This window comes from Trichoderma aggressivum (genome assembly GCF_033847375.1).
Source record: "Trichoderma aggressivum f. europaeum strain CBS 100526 chromosome Unknown scaffold_060, whole genome shotgun sequence".
Classification (NCBI taxonomy): Eukaryota; Fungi; Ascomycota; class Sordariomycetes; order Hypocreales; family Hypocreaceae; genus Trichoderma; species Trichoderma aggressivum.
This window is the reverse complement of record NW_026946426.1, coordinates 43,006-61,139: the sequence shown is the minus strand read 5'-3', so window position 1 is coordinate 61,139 and position 18,134 is coordinate 43,006. Positions and strand designations below refer to the sequence as shown.

At 53.5% G+C, this 18,134-nt stretch overlaps 4 protein-coding genes across 4 annotated transcripts; all 4 read left to right on the top strand.

The window, feature by feature from the left end:
- Positions 1-6,482: 6,482 nt before the first annotated feature.
- Triagg1_9838 (uncharacterized protein) lies at positions 6,483-8,028 on the top strand (the record flags this gene model as incomplete). Its single annotated transcript, XM_062904840.1, has 2 exons — positions 6,483-7,054; positions 7,245-8,028. The coding sequence occupies 2 exons, from the start codon at positions 6,483-6,485 to the stop codon at positions 8,026-8,028; spliced, it is 1,356 nt and encodes a 451-aa protein (XP_062751180.1).
- Positions 8,029-9,097: 1,069 nt separating this feature from the next.
- On the top strand, positions 9,098-10,385 carry Triagg1_9837 (uncharacterized protein; the record flags this gene model as incomplete). Its single annotated transcript, XM_062904839.1, has 3 exons — positions 9,098-9,480; positions 9,551-9,632; positions 9,726-10,385. 3 exons carry the CDS (start codon positions 9,098-9,100, stop codon positions 10,383-10,385), a joined length of 1,125 nt encoding a protein of 374 aa, XP_062751179.1.
- A 2,836-nt stretch (positions 10,386-13,221) lies between these two features.
- On the top strand, positions 13,222-13,751 carry Triagg1_9836 (uncharacterized protein; the record flags this gene model as incomplete). The annotated part of the gene is made up of 3 exons (XM_062904837.1): positions 13,222-13,448; positions 13,536-13,589; positions 13,652-13,751. 3 exons carry the CDS (start codon positions 13,222-13,224, stop codon positions 13,749-13,751), a joined length of 381 nt encoding a protein of 126 aa, XP_062751178.1.
- An 824-nt stretch (positions 13,752-14,575) lies between these two features.
- Positions 14,576-17,489, top strand: Triagg1_9835 (uncharacterized protein; the record flags this gene model as incomplete). The annotated part of the gene is made up of 2 exons (XM_062904836.1): positions 14,576-17,287; positions 17,340-17,489. The coding sequence occupies 2 exons, from the start codon at positions 14,576-14,578 to the stop codon at positions 17,487-17,489; spliced, it is 2,862 nt and encodes a 953-aa protein (XP_062751177.1).
- Positions 17,490-18,134: the final 645 nt, after the last annotated feature.

The following is an 18,134-nucleotide window of genomic DNA, read 5'->3' as shown; positions in this document are numbered from 1 at the left end:
AGTCGAGACAAACAAAGAAGAAAAAAAAGGTCCATGCACAGCTGGCGAGCTGCAAACTTGGGCACCATTACATAACAACGGATCCAGGTTTCGACTAAGTATGAGTACTTCCAGGTACTGTATGCATGTGCATACATCGGATGAGTCAAAAGGCATCGATGGATATTGATACGGGCAAACGGGGGCTGTTTTAGGCCTCCACCGCATCAACTTTTTCTGCCCAGATATTGACTGAATCATGGCCCCCGATGGTTGATGCCATGTAGACGGCGAAAAAAAAACATAGAGCGTGCATCCTGTACGACATGACCTTGGAGTATCATTGGCGAGTTGGCTGATGGTGTTGATGAAAGTGGTGGCATCCTCTCCAGACATGTGCACAGCTGGGAAAACATCCAATGCTATGCCGGTACGACGTGGCGTGTGCTTTTCGGCGATACATGCACCAAATGCCTCGTCCTCCCCCTCCCCTCTTTTCATCTGGATTTCTTATTACTTGATTGATCCTGTTGGAAGGATCAAGAACACCGTTGCGCTCGTCACCGACCCAATCAAGGCCCTCGGTCGATGGTGACACGATGGTTGGGCTTGCAAGTGGGAACTGCGGGCTCCGATTGGCTACCGAGCGGCTGCCGAGCGGAAGTCGAGATGAGGGTCAAGAACGTTGCGGCGCACGCAATCACGACGACGGATTGTTCTAATCCTAGGCCGAGTACGAGTAGTAAAAGGGGAGAGTAGACTGTAGATGTGGCGTATATGTATATGTCTGGAGTTTTGAAGAAATGCTGGCACTGTACTAGGTAGTATTCACCGAGCTGTACTGTACGGAATGCATCGGGTAGAGGTAGGTACTTTGGAGTCATATCATTTGATGGAAATCATCCAGGTTGGTATACGAGAACGGCGAAAGCAAGGGCCTCCATATCTGACTGATATCAACAAAGGCGGCATCAATATAGCCAATTCCGGCGCAGGCAGACAGTCAGTAACATCATAGACACGAGTCATCATATAAGACTCCCCCTCCAAGAACTTCATCCGACGACCGTTGACACGCCGGCTCGGCTCGTCTCTAGAGCTGATCGTCAACATACTACTCTATACCTTGTAGACTCGACAATCCTTTTCGGAGCGGGTTCGCCGTTGATGTTCAGGCACAGCTGGCTCTAGGTCGAACCCCAAGACACCATCTCCGACTGCCACGGGCCCCGCAAGGCGATCAGTTGGGACCATGGGCTATCACTGAAGATGATCCGTCTGTCCATCATCCGAAGGCTACAAGTTGGGCACCCATTCGCCACTACTGTACACGCCGCAAACCATTGATGTATAAGAGGGAGAGAAATTTTTTCATCTTTCCCACGGGGACGTCATGCAATCTTCATCTGCAATTATCAGGTTCCAATTGAGTGCATTTGCGGGCAGGTTGCGCTGGCATTGGATGGGCGAAACATGCAAAAAGTGAAGCCGACGACCAGGGGGGACGGGATCCATCAGCAAAGAAAAGAGAGAGCTTGGGGGGGGGGGTGTTTTTTTCTCCCTTCTGTTAGGCACCGAAGTTGGAAAGCTAGAGCTGCTGCTGAAAGGAGAAAGAAACGAATTCGGCATCTCCTTGGGCGGCATGATTTTGCTGCAAGGGGCCCATGGATGAGGCAAATTTTCTTTCCATGGTTCTGCCTTTGTGTGGTTTGAGGTTGGTTTTGCCCTTATCTGCGGGATCAATGTCATTCGTCGCCTGCTTTGGGAACCGTTTCGGGGGGGCTGTTATTGCAGAAATCTGCATTGGTGCCGAACGGGTTAGGCAATTGTAAGTGATTAATCTAGGTCGTTATTTTGACAAAATAGGGGGGGGGGCCAACAGCTTATCCCGGCCCAGGCAGGCTTCAACGGCCATGATTCGGCCAACGTGGTTCAACGGCATCGAAATGTTTGCTCGATGCGCCTGCGATGGTGCCATGGATGGCCGAATGCCCTAGAACTAGTTCGCTGCCGGAAGTCGTGACCTGCGTAAGCGCACGGCCGGGGGGTGCGTCCACCAACTACTGGACGGCATAAACATCAAATCAATCAATTCCAAGGAACATTTGATCCATTTGATAACCTAATTGTTGGCACTGGGAGGGAGGATGAGACTAGAGCTGTCCGTGGCTAGGGCAAAGACTGGTGCCTGTAAGAAATACCGTGTTAGCGCAGCACTCGACACTGTGCAGCTAGCTACTAAGCAAACGACATCCATCATCAAAATGTCATCGCGCTCGTGCTAGAAGAGCAACTTCAGCCACCCAGAGGGCAAAGAAGGCGTCCAGTTTTGTGCGGGTTCCTGGATAACGAGGCGCATCGACATGGTGGTGGCCTGACTTTTGTCTTGCCGATTCTTTATTCTGTTCCACGGTGATTCTATTCTGTTTCGGTTGTTCTTTGCGTCAGGGGTTTGACTTTATCCCCCTGTCGTGTGCTGTTTTGCGTTTCTTTCCTTATTTTCTTTTTGTTTGTTTAATGTTTGTCTTCTTGTCTTCTTGTCTCTTTTTACTTTGTACTTTTTCTTCCTCCGGTGGCGTCTTTCGTCTGTTGACCTATTCTCTGCTGTTGTTAGTCTCCCCAATTGACTCCGTACAAGGTGCTACTCTCTTCATAGCTCCATGTCTCCATGATATCCACAACGTCTCCATCGCACCGGCTGCCTTTATACCTGATGGCGACAAACCTAATCAACTGGTGACTCTTCCGTGCTACTGTTCTATCTACAGACCAGCGGTGACCGCAATTGCTCTTCTGCTGCTGCTGCTACTATGCGATGCGGCATACGAAGTACTACTAGTATTCGTAACCCGTACTCCGCTATCTGGGCCTTATGCTTAATGATTCCCCGGACCTGCCGCATTTAGCCGATTGCTGTGTGCGGTTTGTTGTTGTTGTTGTTGTTGTTGTTGTTGTCTCTGGTTTTGCCTGGAAGTGGAAAGGCTGATGGAGATGAGCAAGTGGTGATTCAGACATGCATGCGAAGCGCAAAGTATCCCCTACCTGTCGGCCAATTCTCAACCCAGCAGAGAGAGCAGAGGCCGCCCGTCTTTGACCAATTGACACCTTTTGCTACAATGCCAATCACTTGCTCGGCTCAATCTGCACAGGAAACTCAACTTTGGTGCCGAGAAGCAGCTGGTTAGACGCACCCGTCGGTTCCCAACGAACATGGGAGCTTTCCATCTATCTCGTCCAAATCATCTCTCTCTCTCTCCCCCGCTTCGTTGCCCCTCACCCAAGCCGTATTCGGCCCCCGAAAAGACCAAGAATCCCGGCCGTGCTCAGGTCTTCTCCCTAGCTTGGCCCCCCTCCGCTTTCGAATTGATGCGAAATGCTAGTAAGACGAGACGGTTTCTTAGCAGATCGACGATGTGCTCTCGTTAGGAGCGAATACACGGAAGTGAGAGGCCTTGCGGAGTCTGCAGTGGTTGCGGGGGTGGAAACGGGGCTCGGGGGAGCTGATCCACTTCGGCCTGGCGAGAATCGAGTCCCGATGCAGCATTCATTCGACGATGAGCGATTCATTTTGCGGGCAGCCACGGTCGATGGTAGTCATAGCAAGCTCCGGTATCGTGGAGGTAGGGCTGGGGCTCTTATCATGGCACTGGGCCAGCGGCAAAAGACCCATGAACCTTGCTGATGCCGAAGCGAGAGCTGAACCAGTAGCAATTTCAATTCGGTCTTGTCGTTTTCAGCTGAAATCCCATTGAGCGAATCCCCCTCCTTTTTTCTTCTTCTTTTTTTTAATCTGTGCGTGTGTGTATGTGTGTATCTGCGGGCAATTGGATTCCATACCTATTACGTGTATCTACTAAGCTCACCCGGACCAATGCAATTCATTACCATGGATGCGTTTTTTTCGCCAATCGGCCGAGCTACAGAGCACATGTAGGTAATACGACCTCAGTATTACTCGCTCGCATGTACTCGTACAGTCAGAACGGAGTACATCCAAGGTAATATTGGGATTATTTGCGCTGGGCTGCGGAGCAAGTTGACAGTGGTAACGGTAACTTGGCCCTCAGCGACGCTAGGCCGGGATGCTGCTCTCACATACCCGAAGAACTAATAAGGTACATACGAGTACTCTGCAATACTGGTACTACTACTAGGTCGAATCCATCGATTTTCATTTCAGCGTTGGTTCCTTCGTCAGCCACTCCCCCTCCATCGACTGAATCAGGTGCCTCCGTGCGAGAAACTGCTGGCGCTCGTCATGTGAGGCGGACGGTGTAGTACCAGGTACTGTAGCATGTAGGTACAGCCAGGACGGTGCTAATAAATGGGAGTTGAGAGCTCTGGATGGGATTTGATGATGAGTAAGGCACAAAAACAGCACGTTTCGTCTGGTTCCATTGTTTTGTATCAGAAAGTTGGCACTACCTATAGGTAGCAGCGGTATGGAGCAGGCAGCCCGTCGAATCTGGTATTGGATTGATCGACTGAGTGATGGATTGATTGATTGTAGCCTGTACTCTGTAAAGTACTCGTACCTCAATTGATACCTTCATGTCCCCCTCCCAACTCTTTTGCCCGCTCAACCACGGCCCCGATAGGAGGCAGCCCTCATCCCTTTCCGGACCATTACGGGCCGTATTCCATGTTCCTTGATAGGGCTTGACATGACGGGGAGACACGTTGCCCGGCACCTTGTCTTAGTAGGACGTATCGGTGCCAGTAAGCCCAAACAGCCCACCCAGGTCAGTCCCCCATGCTGCTGAGCTGGCCGGTAGGGAGTTGAGGTCGTGCCCTTTTTAGTGCCAGCGCTCCCTTGCCGGTACAGGTACGAGTACCTTGTGCTGTATGTAGCCGTCCGATATGCTGGGGCTGTCATGATTAGAACCTGGATGGGCTTCTTCCAAGGGGGACATGTGCCGTGGTCAGTCAAGTCAGACAAAAAAATGATTGATGGAATTGGATCAATCTAATCTAATAATTCCACTACATTACAAGCACAGCAACCTCCGTCTTCTGCATTCAATCACCGTACTGAACTGTACTGTACTGTCCCCAAAGGGATGGAGAGAATCAATCAATCGATCACGAATATTGGCACTGTAGAGGCCAAGCTCGACCCTTTTTTAGCGTACGAGTACATAGAGCCCTCTCGCCACACGCCCCCCGGCCACCTTCTTTGTGGCCCTCCAATTGCTCCTTCGCATGCCTCCAGCATCCCCCTTTACGGCCTCTCCATTCGACCTGGTGATCAACCCGGGTCAGCGGGCCAATGGCCCAGTCAGACTTGGCTACACCCCACCGTCGGGCGCGCGCGACTGCGACGGGAAAAATAAAATGGAGAGGCCCTGATGGGGCGCCTGTGGAAGCCGCTGGAAGGACGTGCCTTTGGCCCTCTGTGGCTCTCGCTCTTCTGGCACTGGCACTGGCACTGGCACTGGCACTGGCACTGGCACTGGCACTGGCACTCTTTTCCGGCTCTCACCAGCCATCGGTGCTGCGCCCCACGGGCTGAACGTTTGTTCGTGCTCACTAACGGGCCTGGCTGAGGCAAACCATGGAAATGGGAAACCCTGCCGTTTGGCTGCCCGTCTTGTCTCCTGATTTCCTGCACGGAGTACGGAGTCCCAGCGCCAGCACGGGGTACCAGGTACCGAAGTGCGGCCCAGGTACGAAGTACGCAGCGCACGGAGGGTGTTCCGTGCCCTGTTTCTGGCCTTTTGACGCAATTTCGATTTCCATTCTCAATCTCGACAAGAACGAGAAAAGAAAGCCCTTTGTCTTTTTGTGTCTTTGTGTTCTGTCGCGGCTCTGCGTCTGGCACAACATTATACTTGTACTCCTACCTGCGATCCAGCCTGCGTCCCGGTACTCGGTACAGTCAACCCGGGTATCCTTGGTTAGCAGGTACTTCGGCCCTGCGCAGCGTTCACAGCGCTCCAATGCGGGACGCAGTACCAGTCCCTACTCCGTATCGTCCCTCCTCATGTACTCCGTACAAGGTCCCAGACGCCTCCTCCGTACCCAAAGACCGCCCGGGTGCTCATGCTAATACACGCGCCCCCGCCGTGCCGCATCTACACACACTCACACACACTCCCTTGCCTGGCGCCGGATTGTTCCTCCCAAAATAATTATTTCTCGTTCTCACTACTTTGCGAAGAGATCCTGGCTTTTTTTTTTTTTTTTGGCCTGTGTTTTTTTTTCTCCTTCACAACATCTACCCGCGCTGAGTTGAACATACCAAAGCATAGCATCTGGTCGAGCCGGACACCTTCTTGTGCTGGACATCGTCTGTGATCGATAGCGTTGCCACTTCATTTCCCCCGAGCGTGCGACGGTCCAGCGTGTGCCGTCTCGCACTCCCGAGCAATTCAAGCCCGCCTGGCAATGGCCTCCTCAAAAGTATGACCTGATGCCGTCGTCTGGGAGTTGCCGATGTGGCTTGTTCCTGCGCTCGTGAGGCTCCGGTTCTTTTTGCTGATATCTTTGTTCACCCGCAGGAGATGCAGCCTTCTACGAGGCCATTGATGCACCAGCGTTCTCCCTTGTCGACCTCCGCATCCTCGGCCCTGACCGGCCGTCAATCCCACGCCCGAACCAACTCGCATTCGCATTCCCTCCTCGCCGGTGCCCTCAATTCCTCACACCGAATCACTCGCCGAAAGTCCGTCACCACGCCCGGCGCCAACGTCGCTGCTCTCGCGGCCGCCATTCGAGAGAGCGAGCAGAGCGGTGCCATTCCGATTGCGAGCGGGGGGAGGCGGAACACAAACACCATGTCCAAGCAGTCCGCCGTCCGGGCCGGCCTCATGGACGGCCTGCCCTCACCACCCGCCAGCCTGCCCAACAAGTCGCTGCTGGAAGCCAAGCGAGAGGTCCAGGATAGCGCCATCGACGACGACTCCAACGAGCTTTCGGCCGACGAGGCGGCGGCCCACCTCGACCAGGCCCGTATAAGGCGAGCCAGCGACGGACAGCCTCTGACCAAGGATGGCAAGAAGAGCAGCCGAGTAGAGGTCCGCTGCGAAACGTGCGGCAAGGGCTACAAGCACAGCAGCTGTCTGACGAAGCATCTGTTGGTCTCCCTCCCCTCTTGTACCTGTGATGTCTGCACTTGCCTAGGTTTGGGTGGCACGCCTCATCCTACCTCCGGTCCTCGGCTTTTCCCCCTCTTCCTCTTCCTCTCCCTCCCCTCCCTCTTTCGCTCTTTACACTGGCAAAACATGCGTGATTTGAGTTTCATTTGTTGACTCGTTGGGTACTAGATGGGAGCACACTCCTGAGTGGTCCTTCACCTCCAAGCTGCTCATCTCCAAGCACCAGCAAGTGCAGCTGCTTGAGGCGGCGTCTGTCCTGGTGGCCATGAACGGCAACCCCAAGGAGAGATCAGTCACCCCTCCGGACTCTGCCAGGGACTTTGCGAGCGAGCCAGAAACGGCTTCGTCGCCCACCGCCTCTGGCTACTCGGAGCAAGCAGATGGTCAGAGTTCCGCTGACACTACCCCACCCCCGATTACCGAGGAGGGACATGCATTTGATACCTCTGCATACCGCGACAAGCGTTACAGCATGGGCAGCGTATTTTCTCGAAGCTTTCAATCCCCGCAGCCGTCGAACCCTCTCCTCTTTGGTAGCATTCCCAACGCGCACGGTTTCGACCATGGCCGCAGCGGTAGCATTGACGTGCGGCCATCATCCTCCGGGATCAACGCCAACGCCGAGGACGATCACGACCTGGCTGCGGCTGTCGAGTTGTTGAGCTGCAGCTTTGGCAGCAACAATGGCTCACGACCCGTTGTAACACATGTCGAGGACGCACCCCCTGTACCACCCGTCCCAGCTCAATTCCTGGATCAAGCCGCATCCTTTGCCAGCGCTGGCTTCATCAACAGCTACCCCAGCAGGCAGCCCGAAAGCTTCACCCGTGGCGAGATGCGTCGCGGAAGTGAGGATGTCAAGATGGAGGATAGCGAAGACGATTTCGATATGCGATCCCGCGCTCGCAGTGACGAAGACGACGACGGAGTTTTTGGTCGTATGGAGGAGTAAACTTATTGGGTATGGGACGGAGCAACTTCTCTTGGGAACTCGAATCGTAACGCTATTCTTCTTGTTGTTTTTTTATATAATGTGGCCCCTGGAGTCGGATTGCTCTGGAATGAATTATGGATATCACCAACTGGGAAGGGAAATCGGCGCGGTGTCTCTTTTGTACAACGATATACTCGAAGCAACTGTATTGGAGGTGGTTCTGCTCCGCTGTCGAATCTTCAGCACCGAAGAGTGGAGGGCCCGTCTGGACTGATCATGGTCTGAGATGAGATTGCTCCTCCACGAGGTTAAAGTGAGGGTTCGACGAGGCGTCGAGCGTACGCCCGAATAAATTCTGAATAAAGCATTGATCTTTGAAAGAAAAGAAAATAATCAAAACATTTCACACCATCACTAGAAACCCATGCCATGATACAGAAAGCACACGTGCACAGTGATAATGATAATGGTTATGCATTTTTGAAGACTGCCAACTGATATGAATCAAATCTAGCCCACAAACACGAGCGAATCGGTGACTGTAACGCAACGAGTCCAGCAGTGGCCACGGCAAGAATGGACAAGTTCGATTTTCATGGCGAAGAGAGACGAGAGATGTGGAAAGAAAAATTTGGTGCAGACCCTAGAGAGAAAGAAATTGAGCTTTAGCTGAGATTAGGATTGAGCTCCATCGAGAAAGAGCGGGGACCTGGGCAGGCGTTGTTTCCCCAGCGACCTAAACGTCACGTTGCTCCACCAGCTATCCGGCGCGGGCAAGCTTCCCCGAAGCGGGAATCAAACCCTCAACAAAACACAATCGATTAATCAATCTTTTTTTATCTTGCATTGACGCGGAAAAGCTCGTGATAGCCTCAGTTTCAGTGCAGCTGCGACAATTGTGCTCGGCTGCTTACTCATCTAGTCGTGTTGACCTCGTGGGAGACGCGCATTTCGGGGCACGGCACGTCCCAACGACCAACCTCTGCGGACTCGGTTCGCTTTGGACACCAGCTCCAAAACAAAACACACAAGGCTCGGTTCGCTTGAGCACCAGCTCAAAACAACAAAACTCACAAGAAAAGCCACGATGCCGACACTGCGGCGAGCGCAGAGAGGCGAGGCTGCGCGGGGGGCTGCGGATGCGGATGCGGATGTCGTGGAGAAGGTAGCGACGCCAGACCGGTCAAGGGACAAGGCTGTCGACAAGACAATGCCCAAGCGCCGCGATGGCGGTGATGTTAGCAGCGCCAGCACTCCTGCGAAGGATGGAGGAGCTCCATCTTCAGTAGAGGCAGCGCCCTCGGCCAGGATCCCCACGCTGGTGCAGTTCCCGCTCGTGGCGGCCATCAGCTTCGCTACGGCGAGTCTTGGGTACAGCGTGGTGGCCGAGCTGACCAAGGGGGAGCTGGCAAGTGTGAGCCGGAGCCAGGAGACGCAACAGGACATCGGCATCCTGGCTGGCTGGAGGATGTGAGTGTGGCTTTGCTTTTCGCGACGAGAATTGGGGGTTTCGGCATCTTTTGCTAACGAGACGGCGTAGATTTGAGCTGGCGCTGAGCTGGTTCAGCGGGCTGGATGGGCTGGATGTCGCCATGATGGATTTCTTGTCCCACGGACCGGCGGTATGTACACGAAGAGCTTTTTTTTTTTCCTTCTCCTCTGCTGCCACGCTGTGGAGACGTGTGGCGGATGAAGCTGACTTTTGCAATTTCTAGATGTATCTCTTGTTCGCTTTTTACAACCTCAGCCCGAGAACGGCCATTGCTGCCCTGGCCGTTGACGTCGTCTCTGCATCGGTTCCGTTTTCTCTCCTGCGGCCCTTTTCGGCCGTCCACAAGCCATCTTCGAAGCTGCCCAACCGCGAGCTCATTGGCCTGCCTCTCCAGCTGCTCACCGCGGCCTTGTCGACGAGCATATACACCGTCGTTCTGGTTTCGTCGCTGCGATATTTGCTGCCTCAGATCTTTGTCCTCCACTTCAACGGTCTGCCCAACCTTGAGCCGGCGTACGCGGCCTCTTACACCACCGTGCTGCCTGTGACGCTGCTGTTTGGGGCTGCCGCCAGCACCTTCATCTTCCCGCCGTTTGCAACCACGGGCAAGACAAAGGAAGATGAGCGCGTCACCAACTTCAACCCTGTCGAGGCCAGCCTGGGAGAGACTATGTGGTGGAACTTTTTGGGCTACACCACCAAGGCCAAGGTGGCCATTGGCCGCACCGCCGTGACTCTGCTGGTCACGGGCGTCAACACGTATCTCGCCTGCGCCATGACGATCCCCGGTGTTGAGCCTGCCGGGGCTGCGGCATACGCAGCTGTGTGGGTGTTTGCAGCTCTATGCACGGGCCTAGGGCTGGGACTCGTGGGACGTGACTGAACTGTGTGAGGATCGTTTTGACGACGGCGTCATGTATGAGGTTTCGGGAGGACATATTGGATGTGACTGGAGACAGGCAGCACTGTCTACGTCTTTTTGCTTCTTTTTTTTGCTTATCTTTGCTTATTTACAATGTGTACAGTATTCTAGTGCCTCATTTCGGATCTTTGAATGGGTCGGGAGGGTTCTGTTTTTGGCCATTTGCTTTGTTTCTTTGTCTCTTTCTCTCTCTGGAGGGGGAGGAATAGATGAAGTTTGCTATTGGCTTGGCTACATGTATTCTCTTTTCCTTGTTTCTTTATCTGCTTTTTTTGTGTACGGTTCAGGGTAGTTTGGTGGTGTATACGGAATGCTTGGGCTTAGCATAAGAAAAAAACAATCCTCATAGGCAGCTACTTTCTTGTTTCAGCACGAGGCAGTGAGCATGGGGATGACGGAGAGTGACGAAAACCGACGAAAAGGAAAGGGAAAAAAACACACAATTTCAACGAGAGTCAATCTTGCCCTTGTTTGATCATGCTTGTGCGATGGGAATCAGTTCAGCTCCCGTCGTCATAATGGAGATGGATGACTGAAACGCCGACGGTGAGTGAGGCGATTGCTATAGGGGCACGTGCGTTTGTATGAGCACGAGTTTTGATGTGTACTCGCATACGAAGGGCATTGGCAACACTTTTCACTCTTTGTTCTCGGAAGCCTTGTGGGTGTGGCATGGGGATGGGGGATGGGGGATGAACTAATGCCCTTTAGAGTATGATGTTTCGAGGGGACACTTTTCATGTCAAGTTACTTTTTTTTTTCCAGCCCGGAATTCGAGCATGCTTAACACGAGGCAGCGGAGTCCCCCTTGCTCGGTTATCACCAACTCAATCTGCCCCCCAGGCTAGGGGTCACACAGAGCGCAGAAGGTAGCCCAGAAAAACGGTGATGACGATGTAGTAGTACTAGGTATTATTGAGGCTGGCAGTTTTTCATTGGGGGGGGAGAGAGATTCCGAGAGGGTGTGAGAGTTGACTGACCGGTCCATTCAAGGCACTGATTCAAAAATGCCCATCGCAAGTCCGCCTATGCAAATGCACGATGAAAGAGCACGAGAAAACGGCCCCCAAGCAGGGCTCACTGGGGGGCGCTTCTATATTGGGCTCAGAGCTGAAAAAACTAGGACGGATGCAGCTTGCATGGGGGGGGGAGGTTTGGCTGCAGGCATTGGGCTCGTGCATATGCCGGGGACACGTGCGGAAAAGGCTGAGAAAGAAAGAAAAAGGAAAAAACCCAACAAGCAGGTTCTTGGTTCAACCGGGCTGGATCCTGAACCCGGGAAAGCAAGCAAGGGGACTTCTGATGGGTAATACTAGACGCAATAAATCAAGAAGAGAACCTGAACTTCGGGTCTTTTTTTTTTGGTTGGGGTTGGGCTGCCATGTGAGTTTGCCATGCTTTGTGTAGCCAGCCACTACTAGTTTTTTTTTTTTTCGAGGGTAGCATCTCGATGGGATGAGAGAGTCTTGTGCCTCTTTTTCCTTTTGGGGAGCTTGGCGAGATTCTTGTTCGGGTCATTGCTAAGCATTAGAGCTTGATTTGTCCATGTGTTTGTTTGTTTTATTTTTACCCTCGGGATCTGAGAAAGGAGGGCCCGCTGCACCAAGTGGTTCTTTTTTCCCTACTGTTTCCAAAGAGAGGAGGGGGAATTTCACCAACAACTAAGAGCTACTGAGGGGTTTTAAATCGGTGTTAGTTCAAGATGGGGGGAAAAAAAGACAACGACAGAAAAAAAAAATAGTACCGAGAGAAGAGAGGAGAGAGGAGAGAGGCATTACCCCGTATACCCGTAAGAAACCCCGGCTCCATAAAAACATAAAAAAAAAATAAGAACAAAGAAGAAAAGAAAAGCCAGGTGAGGCTCTTGGTCCAAGGATTTAGACAAACCGGGATGCCACGTTTGAGCAGGGCTGTTTTTCCCATCTCCGCAGCTCCCAGCTCCCAGCTCCCAGCACTTACACCAAAAAGCAGAGCAGCACCAAACGAGGCAGGCCTTGATTCCTTCGTTCTTCTCCACCGTCGTCGGCTCCTCTTCTGCCTTGGCCACCCCCTCGTGCGGAGTGAGGATTTCCAATAATTGCTCTGCCCTGCCGTGTCAACCCGCCCCGTCCGGGCCAATATTATCAATATTACCACGCTGCCTGCCGTCGAGACAGCCGAAACGGGGGGTGGGCAGAGCCGGTCAGTCGCCCAGTCACACAGCCTACCGCATCTGGCCTTCTCTTTCATGACAAAGGAGCCGTAAGGCGGAGAGATAGGACGAGACGAGACACGGCCAAGGGCAAACAAGGCAGGAATCGTCACTCGGGCCTGTTCAGCTCTTTGTCGGGGAAACGGTGAGCTGAACAGAACATGACTGTTGCTGGCAGGGGTGCAATCAGGCGACGGCGGAGACTCATCACCAACTCGTCTTGCGTCTGCATCTTCTGACTGACCCCTTCCCACGAAGCTGATTCCCGGGGTGTTTTCCTTTTTTTCCCCCTTCTCCCCCTTCTTCCTCTTGTTACGGCGGCGCTTCGCATTGAAGCATACGGGAGAAGCCCTTGACCACCCCCCAAGACTCGTTACACGCTATTTGACTTATGTGTATAAGATGCCCCTCGCCCTGGCCTTTTTGGAAAATGTCAACGAAAGCTCATCATTGACAGGTTCTCTCGGCTATCGCCAGACAAGGGGCGTGAGCGCTAATCAGCCGATACCCTAAAGTTAAAGACTAGTATTCTTCCCGTTGAATACCGTCGGGGCTCTCCATTACCGAATTGGATAACTGCCACCGTCCTCTCCCATTTCTCCGGCCATGTCAGAGCACTATGCTTCTGGATCGACGTCAGGATATGCGGCGCCAAGAAGCATCAAGAAGTCCAAGAGTATCAAGAGTGAAGACGAGATCAATGTCCAAGGCCCGCTTGAGGTAGCCGGCTCCGTGCAATCCGGCCGTGGAATCAACTTCCAGGGCAGTGTCTCCGTCAGAGGTCCCATCGATGCCTATGGCAACATCACCACAAATGGAGAGTTGAGTTGCCAGTAAGTTGACCAATTCATCGAAAGGGGGGGTTTGCAGAGAAGGGGGCGACCAGGATCGAGAACAATATTGACTCGTGCCTTCAATAGGGGACAGATCAAAGCGTACGGCAACATCTTGATCAGCGGCTACCTAGGCTCGAGGTGAGTAGCCGTAAAACGCCATCACACACGTCCACACTGTTGCTAATGCAGGTTCGACATAGCGACAAGATCACTGGATATGGAAAGCTGAGAGTAGAAGGTACCCTTGAGGGGGTAGAGCTCGAGGTTTGGGGAAACTTGATCATCATTGGCTTCCTGTAAGATTGAATCCCCACGCGCCAACAAGGCTGTTGCCGCCACGGAGACACCACGGCTGACTTGAGAATCACAATAGGAAATGTAGACGCCTGGTTCTATATGGTTCATTGACCCTCATTGGACCAGATTCCACCTATCTCGTGGAGGAATCGGAAGAAATTGCGGGGGCTAAGCTGATGCGGGATACGGAGGCCGATTGGGATTTGTGAGCCAACAGAAACACCCTGGAGGATGCGTGTGCTTGAGACATGTATTCTGTCATGATGAAACGATAGAGAGCTTTTGAACCCACTGGGGAGCAGAGCATGGTATGAATCGCAATATAGACATGGTGTTTTCTTTTGTGTATGGGTACTAGGCCAGGTAGGGAACGTTTTGGTTGCCAGGTTAGGGACCTCCCCCCCCCCCTGAGAAATGGAGTAGTAATATAGATTAAGAAATGAGATCAATGAAATAAGGACAATCTCACAAGCTAGGATCTCATCGAGATTACCGTGTCAGCAATTAATTAGGTAGTATATTACCGCCTTCGGCTGCCTCTGCAAGGTTCATGTTTGCTGCATACTAGACAGGGCAGGCATATCGTAATTCCTGTGGGAAGGATTGCCAAACCACTGAAACGGTTTTCAGTTTGGTGTAGGTGGGAAAAGAGAGGGGAAAATGCGTAGTCAAATGTAACGGCCGTAACATCGCTGTAGCACCAGCATAACGTCGCAAATATTCCAACGAGACATTTTTTTTTCGTGCCTTTGTGTGATGTTGCTTCAGCTGAACCAAATTGTCCGGAGCTGAAAAGCCCAGGTCTCGTCCGATTTACAGCAGCCGTGATGACTCAGCCTGGGGTGCGGTTGCACCAAGACACTTTACGGCGCACGGTCCTCCTTCCCTCCCTGACGGACCGGGCTTTAGTGCCCCAAAGGAAGCTAGCCATCGCAACGCGGTTGTCCAAAGTCACGCCAACAATCGACCGGATCGCGACGACGTTGAGCATCTCCAAATGGACGCCGTCGAGTGCGAATATTCAATATCCGACAGCCCTTGATTTGACCAGCGTCTACGGAGCAGTGCGAAATCTTTGGTGCGCGGCCACGAGTCTGCAGGTGCTGGAGATTGCGCTGCCACTGCCAAACATGGCCACCTCAACCGAGTCCGCAAACGCCCCAGCCGCCATGGATCATGAGGAGGTTGTTTCGCCAAAGACGAAGACGGCCACCTTTGAGATCGCCGAAGGCCCTTCCATGGGTCCAATGAGCAGCGTCCTCACGGCACGCGCCGATCCCGATGCGCAGACGACAGTCACCGACTTCCTCGACTTCACGGAATACCTGCCCGCCGACATGATGCGCTCCCTCACCCTCGTGGGCCAGCTGGATCAGAGATATGCGGATGCTTCACACAAGGTCGATGACTTGACGACAGTATGGGGCCAGCTTCCAGGCTTACCGGCCCATGAGCGCCCATCGCCGGTGCAGCTGCGCGCTGACATCTCGGAGCACTTGAAGCAGGCGCTAGATTCGCGCATCTTTGCCCACGCAGAGGCAGTCAGGATGGCAGACAATGTCAACCGTCACTACAACAAGGCGACGGCGTTGCTTTCTAAGCTCAAGACAATGATGGAAAACTACCCAACGGAAGAGCAGGCTCTTGTCGAGCCCAGGTCTCCTCAGATGACGAGGGCGAAGCTGACGGTTAGAGCTACGGGAGAAGACGGGCAGAAAGTGCGACGGTCCCGAGTCCCTCGAATCACGGTTCCCGGCGAGGTTCTCGCCCCCTACGAAATCGAATACGACACCTTTAGCGATGACAGCGATATCAGCTCTGATGAAGAGTCCGAACCGCCAGCTACAAACCGCAGGATACAGGTTCCCACGCCTCGGATCAAACTAGTCAGCAACAAGAGCCAGAAATCTAGTGGCCGCTCTTCACGAGGGCAATATGCTACGCCTGCTTTGAGTGCTGCGGCTGCTGCAAATGCGGCTGCGCTGCTTAATCCTCCCCCTGAGAACGCCGTCATTGGCAGCCCTGATGCGCCGTGGCTGCAGCTGACCCAATATGAGCTGGCCAAGCTAAGGAAACGGATGAAGAAGAATGCAACATGGACGCCTAGCGAGACTATGATAGCTAGGGAACTAAAGGCATTGTGTCGTGGACCCGATGCTTACAGAGAGGCCAAGAAGAAGGCAGAGGAGGAGGGCCGGGTGTTTGAGGCCACGGTGCCGACGCCCATCATCGACAACGAATCCGGCACTCGACAGATGCCTGCTGGCGCCATCAGCGTTGACTCTCTGGCTGCCACCGAAGTACCGACCAGCAACCGGGGCATGAAGCTCAACGAGGCCAAAAAGCTCAAGAGAGAGCAGCTCGCAAAACTGGCCGCCGAAGAAGCCGAGGAGTCTGCCCGTAAGATGCAGCAGGCGGCAAAACTGTTCTTGGGTAGTAGTACTACCTCCAGCATGACGCCGGAGAACGCAAAGAGCCCTGGGCCGCAGCCCAAGCCGCGGACTAATTCTAGATCCAAGCGAAAGAGAGACGTTGAAGAGGAGACCAATGGCGAAGCCGCAGCAGTAGCACCGACAGAAGGCGGTGAAGCATTGCCATCCTCGCGGCCACAGTTGAAGCGCACCAAGACTGAGACACCCGTCCCACCGCCAGTGCCCGGTCTGATTGCACAGGGCAGCTCGGTCTCCTCCGACAACTCTGCACCACAAGCCGTCACGACGTCTGGGGTAGCTAGTGCTGTTCCCCAGTCGGAGACTCCCGTGCCGATCCCCATTCCTCCACAGTCTTCCGTCACTACGAGGTCAGCAACGTCTCCAGCGCCAGGCCCTACCATTCCAGCCAATGCGAGCAATGGCACTGTCACCGTCTCTACTCCCGCGTCCAGCAAGGCTCCATTCGAAACCCCTGTCCCTCTTCCCAAGACCGAGCCGAGGATGTCTACCACACCTATCCCTCCGCCAACGATTAGAGAGTTGCCCGGGCGAGAGGCTAGTAAGCGTGAAACGCGGGGAGAGGCGGCGAAGCGATCACAGCAGCAGCAGCAGCAGCAACAGCAGCAGCTATCTGCGTCCACGTCACCTCAACTGCCACGGGGCCAATCAGCGGCGCCTGAACCGTCATCACGCAGCGGCACGCCCAGGTTAACACCTGCTCCAGAGTCGCTCCCTTCTCGCCGACCTGGCTCGCGAGGCAAGGCCGCGAGCCAGGAGCCACAGCCGTCACTGGCCGTGGATCGATCTCGCCGTGCCAGTACGGCGCGCAACACACCGGTTCCCGAAGTTAAGCAGCCGGGAAAACGTACCAAACGCCCCGCCCCCGGTGTTGTCAGTACGACTAGCAGCGGCGGTAACAGCGCCGTTGGCAAGCGGAAAGCGGCACCCAAGAGGAAGGCTCGCGCGACTAAGAGAGACAAGGGTCAAGTGACGGAGGAGATGGTGGAGGTGGACGATGAGGGCAACCCCATTGATCCTGACGAGCCACGGTATTGCCTCTGCAATAGGGTGAGCTTTGGGACCATGATTCAGTGTGATAACGTCGATGTAAGTTCAATCGTCCTGCTGGGTTGGCAAACATGTCCACTGACAAAGCAAGCAGAATTGCAAGCAGGAATGGTTCCATCTCGAATGTGTAGGTCTTTCGGATATCCCTGCGCGAACGACGAAATGGTATTGCCCCGACTGTCGTAAGCTTCTCAACATTGGCGAGAAGGGAGAGATTAGTGCTCGGGGGGTTAAGAAGTAGGCTTTCCTATTTCATGCATGTTGTGTGTTTTGATTGCCTTGTGTTAATAATGCGAAGCATGGAGTTAGGGGGCCTTGGAATACGGGTGCTGGGACGGAACATGAGGTAGGCAACTCTTCGCCGATATACTTGCTCCGAAATATCGGAGATATGGCGGCTACATGTTTTCTTCTTCTTCTTCTTTGCTTTCCTAAGGCTTCAAGAAGATTGAAGGGTGTTTTTTCCCCTCCCGGCTTCGCCAAAGATACCTATATACGATGACGGCTTGTCTGATGTGTGTTTACATCGCAGTTAAATTGACGGGCCGCACCCGTGCCGGTGCCATGAATACACACCTTGATGACTAGAGCGAGAAACGAGGCGCAAACATGAATCGCATGTTCGGTCGGCGGAACGTATCCGACGTTGAGGAACTTGCCGCCATACGGGACGACAGCCGACCGGAGGCGGGGTTCTGATTGGAAGCCGGGGGTTGATTACCCAAGGCTTAGGTTGATTACCAACGCCCTTTTACAGACTTCCTCTAGCTTGGAGAAGTACGCGAGAGAAGCGATGGTTGAAGACCTTTTAAACACTCATTGTTTCTCGCTTTCCTTCCTACTACACGCTCATCACTTTCGTCTTTACCCTGTCTGGGTTACCGCC